The sequence below is a fragment of the Thamnophis sirtalis genome, unplaced genomic scaffold (genome assembly GCF_051295495.1).
Source record: "Thamnophis sirtalis isolate CommonGarterSnake01/CBP01778 unplaced genomic scaffold, rThaSir2_p1.2 scaffold_3, whole genome shotgun sequence".
NCBI lineage: Eukaryota > Metazoa > Chordata > Lepidosauria > Squamata > Natricidae > Thamnophis > Thamnophis sirtalis.
The window spans coordinates 174,753,073-174,777,170 of NW_028261383.1; the positions used below are offsets into that span (position 1 = coordinate 174,753,073).

At 40.8% G+C, this 24,098-nt stretch overlaps 1 protein-coding gene across 1 annotated transcript in view; it reads right to left on the reverse strand.

The window, feature by feature from the left end:
* LOC148048410 (A.superbus venom factor 1-like) overlaps positions 1 to 24,098 on the reverse strand; it is a 76,626-nt gene that overhangs the window by 22,799 nt on the left and 29,729 nt on the right. The window contains exons 19-28 of the mRNA XM_087711003.1: positions 23,086 to 23,171; positions 22,827 to 22,966; positions 21,089 to 21,301; positions 18,910 to 18,973; positions 18,507 to 18,593; positions 14,864 to 15,067; positions 14,210 to 14,285; positions 7,020 to 7,182; positions 5,188 to 5,283; positions 3,342 to 3,492 (exon numbers count right to left, since the gene is read on the reverse strand). Of these exons, the coding sequence (XP_087567129.1) occupies positions 3,342 to 3,492; positions 5,188 to 5,283; positions 7,020 to 7,182; positions 14,210 to 14,285; positions 14,864 to 15,067; positions 18,507 to 18,593; positions 18,910 to 18,973; positions 21,089 to 21,301; positions 22,827 to 22,966; positions 23,086 to 23,171 (1,280 nt within the window). The remainder of the gene's footprint in view (positions 1 to 3,341; positions 3,493 to 5,187; positions 5,284 to 7,019; positions 7,183 to 14,209; positions 14,286 to 14,863; positions 15,068 to 18,506; positions 18,594 to 18,909; positions 18,974 to 21,088; positions 21,302 to 22,826; positions 22,967 to 23,085; positions 23,172 to 24,098) is intronic.

Genomic DNA, 24,098 nt, shown 5'->3' on the forward strand with positions numbered 1-24,098 from the left:
ACCTAAAATCACCCAGCCGACAGGGAACCACAGCACCACAGCAGGCCCTGAGACCAGCCCTCCCTCAAAGTCCGCTGAAATGCTACCGATGTGGGAGGATGGGCCACATGGCAGCTGCATGCCCAACCCCAGCCCCAAAACCAAAGCCAGACCCACCGCCCAGGAGACAACCGGAACGAGGACCCAAACAGCCCACCAACTCATCCGGGAAAGCTCTCCAGGCTGCAGAGGCCCCTTCCCCCTCAAGCAAAAGTGGTGGAACCCAAGGCAACAACAACCAGGGAAGACGAGGGAGAAAATGACCAAATGGTGAGTGGACCAATTCACCCTTTCCTTTTTCCAATATGCCTCAAAGCCCCAAAAACAGGAAACCAGGGAGATTTTCAAACCCAAATAGACTCAGGCTGCACAAGGTGCTTGATAAACCTAACCACAGTCTTGAGATCAGTCTTGGGATCAGAGCAAAAAGACTGGCCTATCCGATCTGGTTCGAGCAGGTTGACAGGTCCCCAATGGGAGGAGCCTATGCCACCCACCTGACTGAACCATTGAGGCTAGAGCTAGCAGATCACTGGGAAGTAATTTGATTCATAATAGCCCTCAAAATGACAGACACAGTCATAATTGGACTTTCCTGGCTAGACAAGTGGGGACCGACCATCTGGTGGAAAGGGGGTTCCCACAGACTTAGGATATCAAGGGGCCCCCAACCCCTCCCACACCAGCTAGCAGAAACACCACCCGCATAGGAACCCCACCAAAAGAGCCCACAAGAACAACTGGCAACCACATCCGACAAAACCCCAGAGGCCAAACTGATTCCAATGGAATATCAGGACCTCACAGAGGTATTCAGCGAGGTCGAGTGCGATGTTCTGCCTCCTCACTGTGAGACAGACTGTGCCATCGAAATCATCCCCGGGGCAAAACTACCCAAGCCCAAACTGTATACCATGACGCCCCTGGAAATGCAAGAGATGCACAAATATATAGCCAAAAACCTAGCAAGGGGGTTCATTTAGCCAGCTGAGCCACGGGTCACGGCAACAGTCCTCTTCAAGAAGAAAAAAGATGGAACTATGAGATTGTGTGTGGACTTTTGAGGGATAAATGGGGTATGCATCCACAACCTATATTCTCCTCCCCCTCATGAAGGACATGCTATCTCATCTGACCAAGGGAAAAGTCTTAACCACTCTAGACCTCAGAGAAGCATTCTACCGAGTACGTATCAGAGAGGGAGATGAGTGGAAAACAGTGTTCAACTGCCCCCTAGGGAGTTTTCAATTCAAAGTGATGCCTTTTGGACTGCAGGGGGCCCCAGCGGTATTCATGCAGTTAATAAACAAGGTGTTGCATGAGCACCTTTACAAGGGGGTCCTTGTCTACCTGGTGACATCCTTATCTACACTGAGACCAGGGACAACCTCATACCCCTGGTCCGCCAAGTATTGGAAAAACGTCTGGCAGCCAAACTGTACGTCAAGGTATCAAAATGCGAATTACACCATGCACAGTTAGACTACCTGGGTTACCGAGTGTCAAATGAGGGAATAGAGATGGACCCAGCCAAAGTACAAGCTGTTTTAGGCTGGCAACCCACTCGCACCCGCAGACAGCTACAAAGCTTCCTAGGTTAATGAACTTCTACAGGCAATTCATCCCCTCCTTTGCGAAAATTGCCAAACCCCTAACAGATCTTCTGAAGATAGAGAGCCCAGGAACAAAACCTGCCAAGAAGCATTAGCACCAACAAGGGCCAGAAGAAATACTTATGAGATCCAGCAAGAAATGAAGCTTTGCTCCCGTTCTGGATGGAGCAAATCTCCATCCCACATTCTTCCCTTCTCAGGCCAGGTGAGGAGTGACTGAGAAGGGAGAGCAAGGGCTGGGCTGGCCAGTGGTGGGATCACCCAACAGGAAGCCACAGGCGGGGGAAATGAAAGAGCCACTTCGGCCTGCCTGTGCCACACACCCCCCTTTGCCGCAACAGCACCATTACCTCATTCCAGCCAGCGAGAGCTGCACTACTCTTGCATGTTGCACCTCCTGCAAAGTTGCAAATTGCACATACCTCCTCTACAGTGGATTTTTTGAGCCCTACCATGAACTGCCTGTCCTGTCCCATATTTCAGAACTCTAGTCACAGGACTGGTCCATTGGTCATCTTGGAGAAGCTCCTCTACTCAGGTGCACTCTGGACCAACGGTTGGTGATCGCCGATTTAACGGGACCTAGAAAGAATATCTTTTCCATAGCAGTGCCCACTTGCTAAAACATAGCAAGAATGATTACAGGAATAGGGTATGTCTAGTAGTCTAATAAAAAGAAGGACTAGGGAAGACATGATAGCCATCTTCCAATATTTGAGGGACTCCTACAAAGACAGGGGATCAAACTATTTTCCAAAGCACCAAAAGGCAAGATAAGAAATAATGGATGGAAACTAACTAAGGAGAGAAGCATGCCAGAACTAAGGAGAAAATTCCCCTTAGTTCTAAGGAGAGCAGTCAACCAATGGAATAACTAGCTTTCAGAAGTTGTGGGTGCTCCATCAGTGGAGGCTTTCAAAAAGAGACTAGGCAATCACTTACTGTATCTAAATGGTATAGAGTCTCTCCTCCACACACCCTTCCAACTCTTTTATTCTATGTTCTAAGATCCTATTTAACTTTTCAATATAAGTAAAAGTTAGGAGTATATTAAAAAAAAATTAAGTGGTGATTTATCATCTGTTACATTCAATGCAAGAGAAATAACTACCAAGAAAGTCATCAAACAAGATATGATTATGAAAATCACTAAAAATGCAATATAACCATAAATATTTACTAGGTAAAAATGCATATATTTAAATTATAAACATATTGATAAAGATCAGAGCAAAATATTGTAAATTAACAAATATTCATAATAAAAATTAGCCACTTGTTTCCATTTCTGTCTCTAGTCTCCTTTGCTAAACTGAAAACATGATAAGAGCAAATACATTTACAGGCTATACACTTAGAAGTTCATATTTGATAAAGAGTTCAACAGGGGACCTATGGGTAGGACACAAATTTTGGGAGATCAATTCAACAATAAACCTGTACAATCGGGAAAAAGAATTTGCATCTATTTCTACTGATTTCTTCTTCTCGAGAAAGCAGTTAGAAGCAAAGAAGTGCCCATTTGCATGTGGTTCTTGGTTTTATTTTTGTCACTGCAATATCTAAAAATCTGTCCATCGTTATTTGTATTTCTAGGATTACTTCATTCTTCTTCTTAGTGGAATGTTTTCAAAACCCAACCGCCTGGTTAACCTCTGGTTTCTTCTTAAAACAAAACAATATATGTACCTGTTGATGCTGCCATGAGTTTCCTGTCATCCTTGAGTCGTTCTGCAGCAGCCAAAGCATAGGCTGTGAGGGCCGTAGTGTAAGGCCTTTGCAATTGCTCGTACTTTTTGAGTAAATAATCTGTAGCTTTGTTGATGCTGCTCTCTAGACTCTGGAAGTGAGGGGAGAGGGTAGAGAAGAGATCCATTAGGAACGTTATAGGCATCCCTATGTAATACCATCTCCCTGAGATATGATGGGCCCCACTCAGTTGCTTTTCTGAAAGGCGCTAAAACATGGTTTTGTCATCGGGCCTGGGAAGCGCAAATGGAGATGGAACTGATCAAACGGTTGATTTGATTATGCTGCTGCGGCCACGGGAGTGAGGGGAGCAGATAAGTTATGCATTTTTTTATTATTTTTTATTTTTTTTAATTTGTTTTTTTTAAAACATATTTTTGTATTTCCATTTTCATAACATACAATCACATGTATACTATACATAGCCATTATCATATAGTAATATGATCATCAATGCCCCCAAAAATAAAAACCCATTATTAGCTCTTCTGCTCTCCATACACCTCTTTCTTCTACCTCTCTCCTACTTCCTATCTTCCCCCCATCATCCTTTCCTACTCTACTTCCCCTTCCCTTCTCCTTCTCCTCTCTCTACATTCCACTCCTCCTTATCCTCATCCTCCTCATCTTCCCCCCCTTACCCTCTCTCTTATCCCTCTCTTCCCATCTTTCTTCTCCCTTCTGTTTCCCACTCTTCCTCTCATTGGTGTATTTCCACTTCCATATCAATATACTTAACATATCCTAGTTTTAAAGAAAAATAATCCAAAAAGATAAAAACCCATTATTAGCTCTTCTGCTCTCCATACACCTCTTTCTTCTACCTCTCTCCTACTTCCTATCTTCCCCCCATCATCCTTTCCAACTCTACTTCCCCTTCCCTTCTCCTTCTCCTCTCTCTACATTCCACTCCTCCTTATCCTCATCCTCCTCATCTTCCCCCCCTTACCCTCTCTCCTATCCCTCTCTTCCCATCTTTCTTCTCCCTTCTGTTTCCCACTCCTCCTCTCATTGGTGTATTTGTGCTTCCATATCAATATACTTAACATATCCTAGTTTTAAAGAAAAATAATCCAAAAAGATAAAAACCCATTATTAGCTCTTCTGCTCTCCATACACCTCTTTCTTCTACCTCTCTCCTACCTCCTTTCTTCCCTCCATCATCCTTTCCTACTCTACTTCCCCTTCCTTTCTCCTTCTCCTCTCTCTACATTCCACGCCTCCTTATCCTCCTCATCTTCCCCCCTTACCCTCTCTTCTCCCTCTCTTCCCATCTTTCTTCTCCTTTCTTCCTTCTTCCAAGATATCTTTCTTCCAAGACATTTTTAACGTGGTAGATTTTTAAATCTCGTAAGCTTGCCAGTGCCAACTACTTCTGAGCTGGACAGCCATATAAATTTGTTCAATAAATAACAAAGAAATAAAATAAATATGTGCTGCCACTTCCTGCTTATATGTTTTACATGCTAATAATGCAGATTTAGCCATCGGGTGTGTTATTTTAAGGTTTTTAGGCAGGAAGAGATGTTGAACATAAATTCTTTAGGAATGTCTTAAATAGGGTTCCACTGTAAAAGCTGCAGTACGGCCCGATCCAGTTGCAGACACCATTTCTGCATAGATATTTTTAAATCTTCCTCTCAATTTGAGGAATGCTGGAGAGCCTGAAGGCTTCTAATACTAGGTCAGAGAAGTTGTGAAAATGGAAGACCATGATCGAAAAACCCCTAAGGGATGTGATCATATTTTGCCCTCTCATACCACTTCCAATCACAACATCACGTACATTGATATGTTCATTGCAGATTTCTCTGGATTCCAACAACGCAATCAGAATGAAGGCTGTTAAAGATACTTCTGGTTCAGCACCTTGGATTCCTCCCTAGAAGAAAACAGAGCGGTGGGTGGGGGACAAAAAGGCAAAAGTTATGCTAATAAATAAATGCTACTCTGTGTTTATACATAGGGGATACACAGGGGAGCAGCAGAGTTAATGCTTTTATATCTCTTGGCTTCTATCTAGTGGCCATCCATATTTGTCCATTCAAGATGCAGTATTGATGAAGAGCTGAAGTTTGAGGAAATCATTCAACTTTGTGTAGCCATGTTGTAGCTCTAAACTACCCTAACAATGTTATATGGGGAAACAAAGTAAGAACAAGGGACAGCAAACTCTAGGGAATGAATATTCTGTCAATCTGTAGAAGAATAAGAAATGAGTCCTTTTAATGAAACTTTTAATTATTTACTTTAAGCCAGGCCTAGCCTGGATCATTTCAAGGCTTCATACTCTGAATCTGACTAGTTGACACAATTTTTTTTAAAAAGACAAACAATGTTTTGTAGATATCAGAGTTCCAGCTTCTTGTAAAAGAGGAGTGGAGGGCAGGGAAAGAGGTCAAGGACCAGACTGAATTGATGATCCCACAGAAAAAGAACATAATCCAAGCCACACAGAGCACTCATTTCAGGCCACCTTCGTAGTCCATATCAACATGCCCTATATTGCCTGTGGGCAGCATCCTGAAATAGAATATTACAAAGATCAATGTTGTGGCAACTACGGAGAAACTATGTTACAAGTGAAGGCATGAAGACATGCGCTCAGGAAATGTCGAGTGAGCCATCTTGTACCAGGGCGTGGAGGCTGTTTAGATTTGCTTCTAAATTTCTTCTGTAGAGCCTCATCTGATATTGTTTCAATGTTGTTTTTTTCTCTGCTCTAGATTTTCTTTTGTCTTTGAAGCAGATTTCATCTTCAAATTCCTCCATGAGATCTATTCCCACATTAAGCCAAATCTTACCAAGGCTATCTTTGGTAATGGTAGAGCTGTGGTGCCACAGTTCTTGAATGCAGTACTGCAGCTAGGCTGTTCGATGTCAGCGTTCCAAGTAACACCCCCAACGAAAGAAGGCTCCGAGGCTTGAAGTTCCTCAATGTTCCACTTTATTAAAGATGTCATATTGGCACATCTGGGAAAACCTGAATCTGAAAGCTTTGGGGTTTTCCCCACTCAAAATAATATCAAAGACCCTTCCCCTACACCCACCTGTCCATCACATGTTCCAATCAATCCACTGTCCCAACTGGAGGTGCCTCCCAGTCATACCACTCAAGTGCAGGTTGAAATGTCCATGACTCCCAGAGAAAATAATGTTGCTATGACTAGATATCTCTACCATTCCCGGAAAGCCCCCTCCAAGATTTCCACAGCTCCACGTGTGGCAGCCCTGCAGATCCCAAGGAAAAAATGGCCTCCAGAGCTGACATTTGATTCGCATCGGCTCAAGGTTGACTCAGCTTTCCATCCTTCTGAGTTGGCAAAATGAGGACCCAGATTGTTGGGGCAATATGCTGGCTCTGTAAACCGTTTAAAGAGGGCTGTAAAGCACTGTGAAGCGGCATATAAGTCTAAGTGCTATTGCTATCCTCGTGTCCTATCTGAATTCTAATAACTAATGTCATTAGAGTAGAAACTAGCAATGAACTAGTACAAACTTTTCTCTAATACTTGAGTTTGGGTCTTTTTCAGTTAAGAACTCAAAAATCCCTGTATTTATTGGAAGGAAGGAAGGAAGAAAAGGAAGGAAGGAAAAAAGGAAGGAATGAAACCATACCTGCAACATTGAAGAATGTGCAGGGGCTTTTTCTATGAACACTCCATCTGGTTGTTGCCTGTTCAGAATCAGCCACCTCACACCTCCACAAATGATTTCATGGCTAATGTCTTTTGCAATTTTGGCAGCCAAGGAAAAGACTTTTACAACATATCCTGTTAGCCTGTAAAGAATGTAATGCATTAACCAACAATTTGAAGATCTTAATACAAGTGCCAATAGTTCCTTGCTTGATTTTGTAAGCCAAATATGACTAGGTTGCTGCTAGCTAGGAGTCACCCCAATATTACATTATGGCACAACAACCATAGAAGTTGTGCATGCCTCTAGGGCAATATTGTTCCTATGATGGGAAACAATCAAAATTAAAATCAGTCACCCTAATCTCTCCTTCAACCCAGGAAGGAAAATATGCCCAACAACCAAATCAAAGCCATATCAAGAGAAATAGTGCATCCGAGTCAGTGTAACAGAAATTATAATATTGTTATAGCACAACAGTACATAGGAACTAGAGCTTTGGAAGAAATGCAGAATGAGAGTTAAGAGAATGAGAATTCCTTATTTCAGTTCTCGTGACTATCAACGATGCATTCTTAGCATTTGCTTTATATCGGCTAATAATATAAGTGGAACTGAGTACTTTCAGAGGGTAGCTCCCCAATGAAATAGTATAACTATCTATTCAGAGAGCCACGTTGGAGTAATACTGAAGGCGCTGGCCTAGAAAGCAGGAAATTGTGCATTTTAGGCCCTTTTAGGCATGAAAACCAGCTGGGTGACTTCGGGCCAGTCACCTTCTTTCACCCAATTCACCTCACAGGATCGCTGTTGTGGGGAATAGAAAGCAGGGATATTAAGTATGCTCATTGCCTTGAGCTAACCAATGGGAAAAAAGGTGCGATAAAAATCTAATAATAACAATAACAACTCAATCCCAAGGAATCAGTGTTCCAACAAAGAACCTGAGTACAATATTGAGAGTTTATGAGCAACTAGGCAAAAAAGTTAAGGAGTTAGGGGCACAAGTGGTGTCCTCATCAGTACTCCCAACAGAAGGTCAGCACTCATTAAGGAAAAAAGAATTCTAGAAATAAATCACTAGATCAAAGGTTGGTGTTGTCAAGAGAACTTTGGCTTCCTGGACGATGGACTGCATTGCCTACATGAAGGACTTTTGACAAGGGATGAGGTGCACCTCATGATAACAGGGGAAATGTACTCAGAAAACTACTGGCTCAACTCATCAGAAGGGCTTTAAACTAAAATTGAGGGGGTAGGATGACCAATGTTTAGAATCTCTGGAACATAAAACCAATCATAAACCCCAAGAAAATAAGTTAAACAATGAGGTAGGGAGTGATGAGAAAAAAAGAAAATATCAAGTATCAAATAGGAGATGCAGGAAACATAAAAAACTCAAATGCTTATATACAAATGCTCAAAGTTTGGGGAACAAACAGAGTGAACTTGAAGCAATAGTACACAATTCCATGACTGGAATGCATTTGATGGATGGATACAAATTGCTCAAAAGAAACAGATCTACAAAAAGAGGACATGGAGTTGCACTACAGAATCATCTACATGATCAAAAATAAAAACCTCCTAGAATGTATATGGGTCAATATAAAAGGAAAAAATAGTGACATTGCCATAAATGTATACTAAAGGACAGCCACCCAATCAGAAGAAATAGATGGACTTTTTGCCAACCAATAGCAATAGCAATAGCAGTAGACTTATATACCACTTCATAGGGCTTTCAGTCCTCTCTAAGCGGTTTACAGAGAGTCAGCATATTGCCCCCAACAATCTGGGTCCTCATTTTACCCACCTCGGAAGGATGGAAGGCTGAGTCAACCCTGAGCCGGTGAGATTTGAACCGCTGAACTGCTGATCTAGCAGTAGCCTGCAGTGCTGCATTTAACCACTGCGCCACCTTGGCTCAACCAGTTAACAAATGTATGAAGGAAGCATATCTTAATAGTAATGGGAGACTTTAACTACCCTGATATCCTGATATATGATGTGCCATGGTGGCGCAGCGGTTAGAGTGCAAAACTGCGGGCTACTTCTGCTGCCTGCTGGCTGCCTGCGATATGACAGTTCAAATTTCACCAGGCTCAAGGTTGACTCAGTCTTCCATCTTTCTGAGATGGGTAAATGAGGACCCAAATTGTTGGGGGTAATATGCTAACTCTGTAAACTGCTTAGATAGGACTGTAAAGCAATATATAAATCTAAGTGCTATTGCTATCGACTGGGAAACAAACTCTGCAACAAGTGGGATACCAAACAGATTCCTAACAAACCTAGCCAACAACTTTGTCATTCAAAAGGTAGAGGAGGGAACTAGAGGAAAAGGTATACTGGATCTAATTCTTACTAATAGAAAAGAAGTGATAGAGGGACTTGAAGTTGCAGGAACTTTGGGCGAGAGTAACCGCATCATATTAGAATTCAATGTAATGTAAATACAAGCAATAGAACATAATCCAGACAGTGTCTTAAACTTTAAAAGAGCTGATTTTAACAACCTCAGAGACAGCCTAGGGAAGATTCCATGGATGAAAATCCTAAAGGGGAAAGCAACTCAAGAAGCACGGGAAATGCTGAAAAATACAATAATAAAAGCCCAATCTAGCAAAATACCACTGAAAAAGAAAAATAAGAAATCTAAGAACAAACCAGCATGGTTGCACAAAGATCTCTCTGATAAACTGAAAACTAAAGTTGTCCTGAAAAGGACAAGTACGAAAAAAAGGGAAAGAGAGAGACACATAACTAAGGCAGAATATCAGCAGATAGGCAGGAATCTGCAAAGATGAAGTCAGGAAAGCAAAGCCTCAGAATGAACAAAAGCTTGCCGCAAAAGTCAAAGATAATTTAGAAAGTTTCTTTCAACATATTAATAACTAGAAAAAAACAGAGAGAGAGAGAGAGAAAATGACAAGGAAGTAACAGGTAGTAGAGAAAAAGCAGAGCTGCTTAACTCATTCTTTGCATCAGTCTAAAGAAACTGTATCTCCACCAACTAAAAAAAAAATACTGTAACAGACTGACTAGAAATAAAAATTAAAATAAACAAAAAAAATGGCAAGAGAACGCCTGCCTGATCCTGATGAATATAAATCTCTGGGACCTGATGGATTACATCCAAGTGTTCTGAAGGACCTGGAAGATGTTATCTCAGAACCATTGTACCATATATTTCAAAAGTCTTGGAGCCTCAGGGAACCACCTGAGGATTGGAAAAGAGCTGATGTGGTTCTCATCTTTAGAAAAAAAAGTGGGGGAACAAACCCTGGAAACTCTAGATCAATTAGCCTAACATCAATACCTGGAAAGATACTGGAAAAGATAATCAGAAAACAGATCTGTGAACATCTGGAAACAAATAAAGTTATAACTAAAAGCCAGCATGGGTTTGTTAAAAACAGACCTTGCTCAACCAATCTTATTTCATTCTTAGATAAAGTGATTAAATTAGTAGAGCAGCGAAATTCTGTGGACATAATATACTTAGATTTCAATAAAGCATTTGACAAAGTAACCACAACCTATTTCTTGGTAAGCTAGAAAAATGTGGGATAGATGGCATCACCACCATATGGATTTGTAACTGGCTGAAAACTGTACTCAATGAGTAATCCATACTGGTACTACATCTGCATAGAGGGAAGTGAGCAGTGGGGAACCACAAGGTTCTGTCTTAGTCCCACTACTCTTCAATATCTTCATAAATGACTTAGATGAGGGAATAGAAAGGGAACATGAAATTTGCAGATGACACTAAGCTGGCAGGAATAGCCAAGACAAGCTCAGGATCCAAAAGGATTTTGACAGCTATGAACAAAGGGCCCTTTTTCAACAAAATGAATTTTAATGTGGAGAAAATAGAAGTTTTACATTTAGGCAGAAAAAAACCAAAATATAAGTATAGATTAGGTGAAACAATAACTGTGAGATGGACCTCGGAGTCCTAGTGAACAATTACTTAAGTGTGACTCAGCAGTGTGCAGCTGCTGCCAAAATAGCTAATACCGTCCTAGGTTGTATAAACAGGGGCATAGAAGCAAAATCATGTGAAGTATTATACTACTTTAGAAAACCTCATTTGAACTACTCGTAGAATGCTGCATCCAGTTTTGATCACCATGCTATAAAAAAAGATGTTGAGACTTTGGAGAGGAGGAGTCAACGTCGCAATGATACAGAATGCGGTCTCAATGCTCTGAGACCACAGCCAATACTTTTGCCACTGGGTGGTCCAATCGGACCTAAACCATCCCGAAGAGACGGTGAACAGGAAGAATATGTCTTGCTGACCTCAGGGACATCGCAAAATCCCTGATTGATGCAAGAGAAGTTCTTCAAGCCGGCGACAAAAAAACCAGCCAAGGATGATGAAGTCGGGGTGGCTCCAAAATGGAAGGATACAGAAAGAGAAAGTGTGTCCAACTGGTGAGGAACTTTTACTGTTTTAAAAAGAGACTGCCTATAAAAAACTTAAAATTAATTTAAATTGGAGAACAGAAGAATCAAGCAGCGGAATTAAATTTGGAATGGTTTTGGACAGTGGTTATCTTACTTGTTAAATGCTATCTTCATGGATGGAATTTATGCAAGCCTTTTAAAATGAATGGATTAAGTTTTCTTCTATTTTTTCTTTTATTATTCTCTGTAACCTATGGTCTAAAATTTTCCTCTTTCATTACTGTGGGTGTTTTTCTAACCCATTTAAAAATTGGACTCTTTTTTCTAACTTGAAATACAAAAAAGATACAAAAGAAATAAGGAAATTTGCAACAATAGCATTGCTACTCGGAGGCTGGAAGGTTTGTGTATTGGAGTTTGTGTAATGGAAATGAAACATTTTTTTTCTTCACTGATTGTTTTGGCTTGGCACTACAAGGTCTCACTGCTTGGTTATAGAGAGTGATAAGAAGGGAAGCATGCAGATGTCCCTTTGAAATATATCTTTAACCAGAGAAAAGTGAAAACAAAGTATTTTTGTGAATCTATGTTTAATTTTATTAACCTTCCAAGCTAGAGCAGCTGTGTTTGTTAGCTGGAGAAAATTGCACAATTTCAAAAGGAAACAAAAATCTTAAGCTTGCAAAAGATATTTTCAGAAATACAGAAATTATCAAATACATATGAGAGAATAGAGAAGAAGCTGGAAGACTTAGAGTATATAACAGCAAAATATGATGAAGAAGTTGAGGATGTTTATCAAATGCAAAACGTGGTGGTTAAAACTAAAAAAATCGAAGTGGAAAATGAATATAAAGAGATTAAATTTGCTGATATTTATGGTGATTGGTTTGTCTCTGAAAATGGAAAGAGTGGAATCCTGAAAGAGGGATTAAATGGAGGGGAATTTTATCCCAGAGGGCAAGATATAGAAGAAGAAAAAAACCAAAGAATCTATGGATTTAAAGAGAGAAATTTTATTAGCAATAGCATTGATAACACTACTGACAATCAAAGAAAAGCTGACTAAGGAAACAGAAGAAGGGCATCAAGATTACATGAGAGATCTTATAAGCAATGAGGAGTCCATACAAAGTTCATCAAGGGAGATGATTAGAGGACTGGCACCACAAATGGCAGAAGATATGAGACTGTTTTGCTATTGGAAAGATACAGGTTGATAGATGGAAGAATATAATTTAAAACTAGCTAAACCTAGTGAAATTTATTGACAATAGATATAGTTTAAATAAAAATTGATAATGTTATTAATGTATACAATGTGTAGTGTTATGATGAGTATAACTGGATATGAATATTGAATGGTACCCATGTAAGGAAGATTAGAAATCCTTTTGGATTATACATAAAGGTTAATAAAGAAAAAAGAAAAAAGAACCAAGTTAGATACAGTTAAAGTTTTGATTATTAGGGGGAAAATGTTATGATATAGGATATAGTCAAATAAAGGAGGGATAAGAATAACAATGTATATATAGATATGGGTATAACATAAGGAAGCTGGGTATAAATTTTAAACAGTGATTTGGAAAGGAGGATTAGAAAACTTTGTTATTAAATATTATGGATATTTAGCTAGAATAGGACATGAGGATTTAGTGTTAATGGGGTTTTTTAGAAATAATAATTGAAAGGCCAGTATGTGGTTATGTATTAAATTTTGGTATATTTTATGATGAAGGAGCTTAAACAATTATAGTCAAATGAAAATGGAGATATGATGATGGTGACATGTATAAATATTTGAGTTAAAATGCTTGAGTTAATATGAATTATGTTTGTTGACTGAGGAAGAGATGCACGAAAGTCTTTTTGTAACCAACTGATACACTTTCTACAGCATGTAAAGAAGGATGTTATGTTTGTTTTAAATTAAAAATATTTTTTTTATTACAAGAAAGATGTTGAGAAAAAGTGCAAAGAAGAGCAACTAAGATGATTAAAGATCTGGAGGCTAAAGCATATGAATAACGTTTGCAGGATTTGGATTTGGCTAGTTTAGAGAAACATGGGGGGACATGATAGCAGTTATTCCAGTATTTGAGAGACTGTCACAAAGAGGAGGGGGTCCTTTTCCAAAGCACCAGAGTGCAGGACAAGAAACAATGGATGGAAACCAATCAAGGAGAGAAGCAACTTGGAATTAAGGAGAAATTTCCTGACAGTGAGAACAATTAACCAGTGGAACAGAAGTTGCCTTCAGAAGCTGTAGGGGCTTAATCACTGGAGGTTTTTAAGAAGAGACTGGACAATCACTTGTCTGAAATAATATAGGGTCTCCTGCTTGAGCAGGGGGCTGGACTAGAAGATCTCTAAGGTCCCTTCCAGATCTATCCTATCCTATTGTAGCAGGAGCAAATTTCCATTCTTATCTTAAGGGGGAAAATAGAACTGATTGATACTAAAAGCTAGACATGAGAAAACAAGAGGAAAAAGAGGAAGACATGTTATATGGGTAAGCCATTATCAGAAGAGAGGAGTTTGTCAAGGTTTGAAGCACAGCCAGGGAAGGAGCTTCTAGAAGGTAAATAGAAAGGAATGAAGAAAGCAAACAAATAAAAAAATACAAAGAGAAGAGAAGCAGATGCTGAAGCAGAAGTTAGAAAATCAAAATATATGAACATTTATAGAGGAAGTTAGAGGAAAGCCTTTCCATGATCTTAAAGTAAGGGCTATAGTTTTGTCCATACCAGGTACTAGATACACCCTGTGGAAATGTTCTATAGGAATGGTCTGCATTCTTGTACACCAGCTCCTGGGTGTAACCTGAAAAGGGACAAGATAGAAAGAGCTATGAAATTTAGCTCCAACCATACAAATCACATCTAGACTAGCATCCAGAACAGTTTTGCACTCTTCTTTCTTTGCTGTGAGTCTCCTTGGAGGTGCTTTTCCTTTGCACGCTTGTTTCGGTTTGTGTTCTGGTCTCAGTGTAAAACCATCCCACTCTTCAGATGAGATTCTGAAAGAAAGCAACCTTAACAACAACAAGAACAAGAACAACAAAAGCATTTGATAGCAGAACAATACTTCTAAACTCACTAAAAAAAAGAAAAAAATGTCTTTCCTTTTATAGAAATTTGTGATAATTCCATGAGTCCATATTTAAACTTTTCTTGCAGTTACTATGATCACAACCACCCCTCCAGACTAAAGAAATGATATCCTCAGCTAAGCTAGCAGGAACCGACCTTGTGAAAAAACAACAAAAAGAACCTCGCCATACATTTAAGAATACTTGGCTTCTTGACTTCTGTGGGTTTTACATTTGTTCAATTTAGGGATTAATGAATCTCACATTTCCATCCCCTGAAGAAAACAACTCTGGAGATAATTTGCCTTACCTTTCATGATCTGTTGGACAGCTTCAGGCCTGCGATTTATGCCGAGGATCTCCCACTGATCTGTTGCATCCAGGTAGTAGGTGGCAATAACTGTTGGAGTCATTCTCATCATATTTTGCTCCGCGCAGCCAAAAGGAGTGATAATGAGATGTTTGATTTTACTTCCGTCAATTGAATTTTCAACAATCTGAGCCACAGGGTTACCTGAACATGAAAGAATTGTCAAACATCTGCAGAAGGTGGGTAGTTTGTGATCTTGCTTTAAGCTTCAGTAGCTTTAGGGCAAATGAATAGTCTAATTTGACTTCCAACTCTACTATTCTTTCTTTAGAGAATAGAGCCTGGGGTAATTTTGACTAATTATTAGGTTTTTTTTAACTAGTTTATTTAATTCAGTTTTAAGATTTCTGCTCTCCTTGGCAATTTAGGATGTTAAAAAGGGTTAAAAAGGAGAAATAATATATACATAGAAAAAGACATAGCTGACCAGAAGATTAGCTCAATACTGGTAGAAAATCTTACGTATATATTTTATTTACTGTCAGAGACCAAAACACAAGTACTACAAAAGAGACATAAGAGAATTGATCATAGCATCATAGCAATCAGTCACCAAAAGCTTAACTAAGGGAAGTTACAGCATTCTCCTCTAATGGTTACAGCTCAGAGGTGGGTTCCTACAAGTTCGCACCTATTCGGTAGAACCGGTTCGTCAAATCTACCAAACCAGTTAGAAGAGGTTCCACCAGGGGACCCGGAAAGCAGGCCACACCTACAGAAGAGCTTCCAAAATGTTTTGAAACCCACCACTGGTCCTTGGATATGATTATTCTACACTATCAAGCTCATATTTATAAAACTCAGTGCCTCTGTGAAAGGCAAGGATGACTACTGCGTTTGTGGTGCAATCGGAACATTGCGTGTGTTGAAGTTGTTTTAACGCAAACCAAAGATGCCTTTTAAAAAACAAGTTGACATCCTATTCTTATGCATGCCAGTGCTGTGTGTGAGGTAATTTAAGGTGGTTCTGACAAGTGTCGCCCGCATCTTCATATCCGGTCACATGGGCGGCAAGCCACTCCCATCCGGTCACATGGGAGGCAAGCCACTCCCACAAAGGAGGCCACACCCCGAGAGTAGGTTCGAACAATTTTTGAAACCCACCACTGTTACAGCTCTTAAGAAAAATTTGGAAACCTGATAGATGATGTATGAGGAGCCATCTCCAAGGCAATATACAAACAAATTACAGCCATTAGGTCTAGAAGGGAAGATTTCAAGAAGAGACAGTAACTTAGATCTGTCTGCATTATATATGGGGCAAAATAGAAGGACGTGCTCCATAGATTCAACCTCGGCTCTGTCACAAGGGCATAGTCGCTCGTTAATCGGGAGCCTCTTAAAACGACCATCCAAAAGTGCTGAGGGCAAGACATTAAAGCGAGCTAGGAAAAAAGCTCTTCTATACTTGGGAATGGTTAAAGTATAAAAATAGGAAGCCACCCTCAATCCATAGTTATTAGGTTGGTTGAGAGTCAGGGGGGGAGCAAGTCTTGTTGGCTCTGGCTCATAGATATTGTAAATCAAGGTCCACAAGCTGTTGGACTACCCTATATTGGGCGTCCTTAAGGTCGAAGTTTCCCACGGCATCCTCCGTAAAACCTAGCAGATGTAGTTTCTTCAGCAGCTCTTTCTCCCAGCGAGAAATATGGGAGTACCACAAACACCAGGGAGAGGTAGCTGCCAGGAACTGCCAGAAAAAGCACCCGAAACCACCATTTAAAGGTGTTAATCCAGGCCATACATTCCACTGATCGAATGCCCAGTTCCAGGTACATCGGGGCAAAACCAACACAAGGGGGGGGGGAGACCCAGAAATTTTCTAAGAAAAGCAGCCTGGGTTCTTTCAATGCAATCCTTGAAGCCCCCTATCCATATGGGAATACCGTGAAGGGTTTGGGCAAATGTTTTGGCTTTGTAAATACGTAGGGCAGAAGGAATGAACTGGCCACCCTGGGTATAAAAGAATCTTAAAATCTTCTGGTGACTACAGGAGGCCGAGTTCAGCACCTGGGTTCGGTGTCTGGTCCAGGCACTGGTGTTCTGAAATTGAATACCTAAATACTTAAAATGGAAAACCTGCTTAACAGCATTGCCACTGATATCCCAGTTATACAATTTCCGGGCTCTAGTAAACACTAATACTTTCGATTTATCATAATTAATAGTCAAATGGTTTTCAACACAGTAAGACCCAAATGCAGAAAGTAATCTTTTCAGTCCTGTCCTTGACAAAGGGGAAGATAAGATGGAACAAGAACTGACAGAGAGCGAGAGGACACCTCCGTTGGCCTTTGAAGAAACTGGGGAAGGGCAAATTCGGTCCAGGCAAGGCTTTTCTGCAGGCAGGAAGGAGAGACAGAGCTCAGACGAGGAGCAAGAACCACCCCCTCCTGATGCAAGGGCTCGGAGTGTGCAGAGAAAGGTGTGACCAGCTCAGACGGAGTACGTCACTGACAAGGTGAGTGCCCTGCCCAGCTTCACTAGGCACACCTGGGGAATGAGATTTCAGGAGACGCTGTGGGGAAGGGCATTTGTTGGGAACAAACACCGAGTTACTAAAGTGTTGTGTGCCGACATTTGATCTTGCCAAGTGTCCTTGCATTCCTAGTTGGCCTTCTGGACTAATTATCTGAATCTTTTGCCCCCTGAAATCTTTGCTTTGCTCTTCTTTTGCCAATTTCATTTGGGATTCATTGCCGTGCAGCCTTTGTGTAGGCGGTTCACCGACAAAAGCGCGATAGACATGCGCGCCGACAAAACCGCGACAGACAAATGAGCGCTGTCAAAATCGCTAATTGGTTTTTGACAATAGCGCGCTGACAAATGCGCATCGACAAATGCGTGATGACATTTAAAGAGTGTGCAATCACATTGAACTAATTCGCTAATCAAACAGTAACAGTAATTTTTTTGATTTTATTTAACCCTAACCCTAACCCTAACCCTAAGAGTAATTTTTTCAATTTTATTGTGCTTGTCATCGCGCTTTTGTCGGCACGATTTTGATATTGTGTTTTAATCAGCGCTATTTTGTTGCCGTGCATATGTCTATTGCGCAATTGTCGGGTCACGTTGTAGGCAGCTCTGGGTTGGTCAAATTGCAGCCAGAGGCTGTTTGAGGTTTGTGTGGGGGTTTGTTCTCACTCTGCTCTGGGACTTGCCAGAAACGTGGGAGCATTTGGGGAGATTTGGAGCAATAAAGGAGCCCATTTGAACTGCCAGCTGTTTGTGTTATCTCTGGGCTGTGCCCTGGGTCATCATAGAATGCTTCTTAGGTTTCACAAGATTACACTGATTAAACAACAGGAATTGGAGCAAACCCCCTTGATCTGATCTCATCAGATGGGCAGAAGTAATAAGCTTAAATGTCAGAAGTGAGACAGATCCATTGTACCTGTGGATCCAATAAGGAAGGCTCTGATCTACATTTCCATCTATTCGTGAATGGAAGGGCAAGGAGATATTGTCTTATCCAGGAGTCCATCTTCAGCACCAGTGAATTGTAGCAAAAATTGGGTTTCATTTCATTTTCTCTGTTTAACTGATGTAGGAGCCTGGATTTCAAATAACTAATTCTTACCTTGAACACTAATCTTGGTTTCTATTTCTGTGTCAGGCACCTTGTCATCTAATTTATTGGCTTTGACTATTTGTTCCTGGGTTCCACCTGAAAAATGAAAAAGAAAATGAGGAAAATTACAGGAAAAGAAAAATACAAGTTATTTCCACATTAAGTTCCTCTTTGGCATTGTTCCTAATAATCCACTGTAAATAGAATTTAACACAATTACTTTAATAAGCACTTAATAGGAAGGAACATAACTTTTGCAAAATAAAATAACTTTTATTTTAAACTGCTGTGTTAAAAAGGGCCTCTCCTTTCCCTGGAACCAATAAAGCATGTGGGTGAAAGGACTTTGCCATTCCCAGGACTTAGTAAAAGGTATACTGGGAATTAATGAGTAAGAATTAGAGTTACTCACCGATTCCTTTTGCACGCGGGTCCAGTTCAATAATAGTCACAATATTTTTCTGTTCCCCTTCAGGCTGTTTCAGAAAAAGACACCAGATTAATCTCTTATGGGAGCCTCATTGCAAATAAAAATACCATGCATGACAGCAACAAGTACTTCAAAAAATCAGTTATAAAATACGAAGAGTCCCCAGTGGAATCTCTTAGAAGTGTTCTAAAATATTTATTAATCAAACTGATGTTTGAGTGCACGGTAGGAAAAGTCTTAGGTGAGCCAGATATCTTCTACTGAGATATCAATATGGTCCTCTATTAAGGATTAATTTATATTTACCCTGGAAGCCCTGAGCTTCTTTATCTCATATAATGCGGAGCGAGATGGCAAGAAAGACCATTAGCTTACCTGAACAGTCATTCTATGTGCGCCACGGGAGAATCCAAGCATGGGTTTAACTTTCATCCATTAGCCTTGAGACTGGGTTTCAAAAAGTCCTGGCCTTGCCCCCCTTGGATGATAAAGCCCAGTTTTGTAAGAAGGCACAGCCGGACTGATAGATGGAAATAAGATAAGTTCTGAAAAATACAACCGGTAAGTCTTTCCCCTAGACCCCGGACCGAGACACCAAGGGTGGGGTTGGATTCTCCAACGGCGCACATAGAACGACCATTCAGGTAAGCCAACAGTCTTTCTCCTGTACGCCGCTTGGAGAATCCAAGCATAGGACATGCCAAAGTATATGGATCTCAGGATGGGCACTGGAACGATCTGTGGTCTCAGGAACCTCGATGACGCTCTGCAGTACACGGTGCCCAAAGGATGCCTCGGCGGAGGCAAATATGTCTAGTTTATAATGTTTCATGAAAGGCGATGGTGAAGACCAGGTCGCGGCCCTGCATATCTCCTGTAGATTTGTAGATTTGTAGATTTATTTATTTATAGGCCGCCCTTTTCCCTGAGGGGACTCAGGGCGGCTTACAATCAAAAGGAAGGGGAGTGTAGGACAATACTAAAAAAGAAATGTGCACAAAGTAAATTAGACAATAAAACTCAACATTCACTCAGCATTCGGGAGGGGCGAAATAAGATTATCCCCAGGCCTGACGGGTTAGCCAGTTCTTGAGGGCTGTGCGGAAGGCCTGGACGGTGGTGAGGGTACGAATCTCCACGGGGAGATTGTTCCATAGTGTCGGAGCCGCAACAGAGAAGGCTCTCCTCCGAGTAGTCGCCAGTCGGCACTGACTGGCGGATGGAATACGGAGGAGGCCAACTCTATGCGATCTGATGGGACGCAGGGAGGTAATTGGCAGAATTGAAGCCTGTGTGGCCCAGGCAGTGGTGGTAGCCGTGCTCCGAGTGGAATGGGCCATGATCCGCCTGACATGCCAGATGGTGAATTGGGGCCTAACCCAATATCCTCTGCCAACAATCCCTGTGAAACCAAATCTGGAAACCAACCCTGGTTCACCTGTAAATTGGGAGGAGAATTAGGCTGGGAATGGGAGGAAAGGGTCTCCAACGGTAAAGGCGGTGGTGAATTCTTGTTGTGGGATAAAATGAAAAACACAGGAGGGCAGACTAGCTTAGGGAACTCCTAGATTATCTGGTTAGTAACCCAGCATACCTTTTTTTTTCTCTTTTTGGAAATATTGCTGTTGTTGTGGACCATCTTATCCCCTTGGTCAAATCTCACACCCATCCTCCCACCAAATCAACCACCGACATGTAAAGAGTGATTGTTTCATGTGGCAGGGATTGTTTTACTGCAGCAGAGGGAAGGATTGGGGGCTGGGGGAGAAAGACTGGACCAAAAGAAACCTATTGTCCAAGAGTGACCATGTTTACTTAAATTTAAAAAATATATATTTAAAAACTCCCCAAGCAGCCAGCTCTGCCCCTGTTCTGCCATTTTCAAACCAACCAAAATTTGCTGTGGGAAGATTCTAGGAGTTTTCAAAAGACAATCAGAACAACTATATAGTCCATGAAGATAACAAACTAGACCATTTTAACCACCATGGAAGATGGGACATTTTGTGCAGTTACAAGTAAAGTTTTGAGACCAAAATGCCTTTCTGTTGCAATTGGGGAAGACAAAGAGTGCACTCATTAATACATGGTGAATAGCCTTTATCGGCAGAGATCTCTCTCCCTCTCCAAGAGCCATAATATAACCCCACTTGTTACTTACTACAACATTCAGTTTCTTCTTCACACCATCATACAAATTCCGTCCACGAACTCTTGCTTTGACCTCAATATCATGCAATCCTTGCTGTAATGGGACGATCACAAATGGCACTGCTCTGGAGGACAGAGCTGGAATCGTGAATTGCTCTCGGTATGTTTGTCCTTCTGTGGAAGCACTGCAGAAGGCTGGACTGTATAAGAGTTCCACTAGTACCTAGTGGAGATGGAAAGAAGCAGATGAGCCACAAGGAAGCTTTGACCGTAAGAATCATTTAAAATCCAGCCTTCCCACAAATGACACAAAGACATTCCCCAGCAAATATATCCCTGCACCAGCAAGTCACTGTGATACATGGAAGAAAGGACAGAAGAGGGGTACACACAGAGCACACATACACACACATCATATCATGCAATTTATCCTTCCCTTCTTTTCATCATGGACTGGTGGAAAATAGGACTGTGTGAATAAGTCAGAATATTTATGCAAATAAGATTCCTGAAATATGAGAATCCAAGAGGTACAGTTCTTAATAAAGGTAAAGGTTTCCCTGCCTGGTTGTATCAGACTCCTGGGTAGTGATGGCAAATTTATGGCACCCGGAGCCATTTGTTAGGGCACGCCAGGCATTGCCTGTCAGTTCCAGCACACATGTGTGCACTGGCCAGTTGACTTTGGCCTTCTTTTTCAGCTGTTTTTTGGCGGGTTTTTTTGGCTGTTTTTTGAGGGCGAAAAACCACCCAATGCGCAAACTGGAAGTTGGGGAACGGATTTCCAGTTTGCACGTTGGGTCATTTTTCACATTCCTGAAGGCTGCAGAGGGCAAAGAAAACAACACTATGGGCAAACTGGAAGTCTCTTCACCTTCTCATTTTCAATAACCTTTTCCACTTTATGTTCCCATGATTTTCTGGATAGAAGTGAATCATATTTTTTACATAATGACTAGTGGATTAATTTAGCAACTTGGTCATGTCCAGCTTTGTAATCTGTTTGTGCAATTTTCTGCATTCACATATTAAGTGTGAAACAGTTTCGACTTTGTTGTTGCAAAGTCGGCAGTTTGGGTTGTTGGTGGATTTTTGTATCTTCACTTTCATGGCATTAGTTTGTCGTGCTTGTTCTTGAGCAGCCAGTATTAAACTTTCTGTTACTTTCTTGATGGTTCCCATCTTAAGCCTTGTCCATGTCAAGTTGTCATCACATTTTGCTTCCATGTTTTTCAAGTGCTGTCCATGCAAAGCTTTGGTTTTCCATCTATTTAATCTGTCATCCAGCTGTTTTTCCTTATATTCTGCCTTTGTTTCTGTTGGTTTTATTGTTGTTAATCAAAATATACTTTTTTCATGAAAAATATTTTATTGGGTAATATGTAATGGGTTTAATATTATTTTTTTTACATTATTCAGTAGATAAATATTCTGCAAGTGCATCCATTTTAATTTTTAATATGGTAAAGATGGGTAAATATAGCAAATAAAAGCTCTTTGAGGGCCCTCCATAATGTTCAAAAGTGGGAAGGGGTCCTGATAACAAAAACTTTAACCAACTCTGTTCCAAAGAGCCTTAGCCAAAGGTGCCCCACCATTGCCTCCATCACTGGCACTTTATTATTAGTCAGAAAATGCTGTGGTTTAATGTTGGAAATACACAAAGTATGTCAAAGAATTGATAGTAACACAAGTCATGCACATTTCCTAATTTCTATACCCACAATCTTGTCAGTGCCAAAACTTACATCAATATTGTTGTCATCGTAGTTGTACAGAACAGCTCGAATCTCCACCTGCTCATTCTTCACTACTGAATACGGCAGTCGAAGATCAATGAAGAAGTCTTTCATGACTGTTATTTCATAAGGTTCAGCCACGCAGATCCCTGCAAGGAAAGCCAATGGCAAAGCCCCCCACCCCCCAAAAAAACCCATTAATTCTACTTTAATTCTTAGGTGCTTTTCACACCTGCCAACTTTAGCTCCATCGTTCATAATTCTTTACCTTTGGTGGGTGAAATGCTCACAGCCAGCACCTCCCAGGTTGTGATGGAATCCTTCACATTAAAAGACAGTGTTTTGCTTGAAATCCTAGGGACAAAATTAAGGGTGTTACATCATTCCTGTGCAGAGCTATTACAGTGAGCACTTGGACGCTAATACCAGGTAGACAATTTCTAGAGCTACCAATCACACAGGCCCTTCCTTCCAAAAAGATCTAAGAATCAGTGGGAAACACAAATGAATTCCAAATTGAAGTTGTCATCAGTTACTTCCCTTATTAAATTCTATGTTTGCGACAGTTGGATTTCATAATAAAATACTCATTTATTTTGAAGGGGAAATAGATATAATAATGCAATTTGATTGCTGCTGGATAAATAATTCCCAACTACCGGTACTTATTCCTAACTTTGAACTCAACTTCAAGGTGACTCACTGTCACATTTATCTGTATTCCCTTCAAGATTCTACTGATAGCTTCCAAAGTTGCCCTGTGATGGGAGACGAAGCACAACAAGCTCATCTAGTCCAAGCAGCAAGAGCTGAAAAGCAGCTTTCTCCACAACTATCATTTCCTGGTCCTTCAACTGTGCTCCATATAGCAGAACCCAAGAGGAAAGATGCATTATTGCTGCTAATAGTGTGAGAAGCAGAAAACATCATATGCCAACGTACATCTCTACTTGGCTGAAACTTCCCCCCCCCCCCCAATGGACCTAGATCCTCTGATCTTGGTTGATAACTCTGGATCAACTTGGCTAAGATTAATTTATCAAAATTCATGGCTTTTCACAGGATGATGCCAGTTTAAGGCGGGTGTATCAAGCATCTCTGTTATTCTGTTATTAATTGTAATTAATCATCATTTCTACCTTTTCAAAATGGAATTCTGGTCATTGTCCATAATAAACAATGATTAACAAGTAGCTTTTCTCTTCTAAAGGAGGTGAAAAATAAACCCCAGGTTTCATGCAGAACCTTTTCTGAACCTTTCCTCTTGGAAGAGACACCATC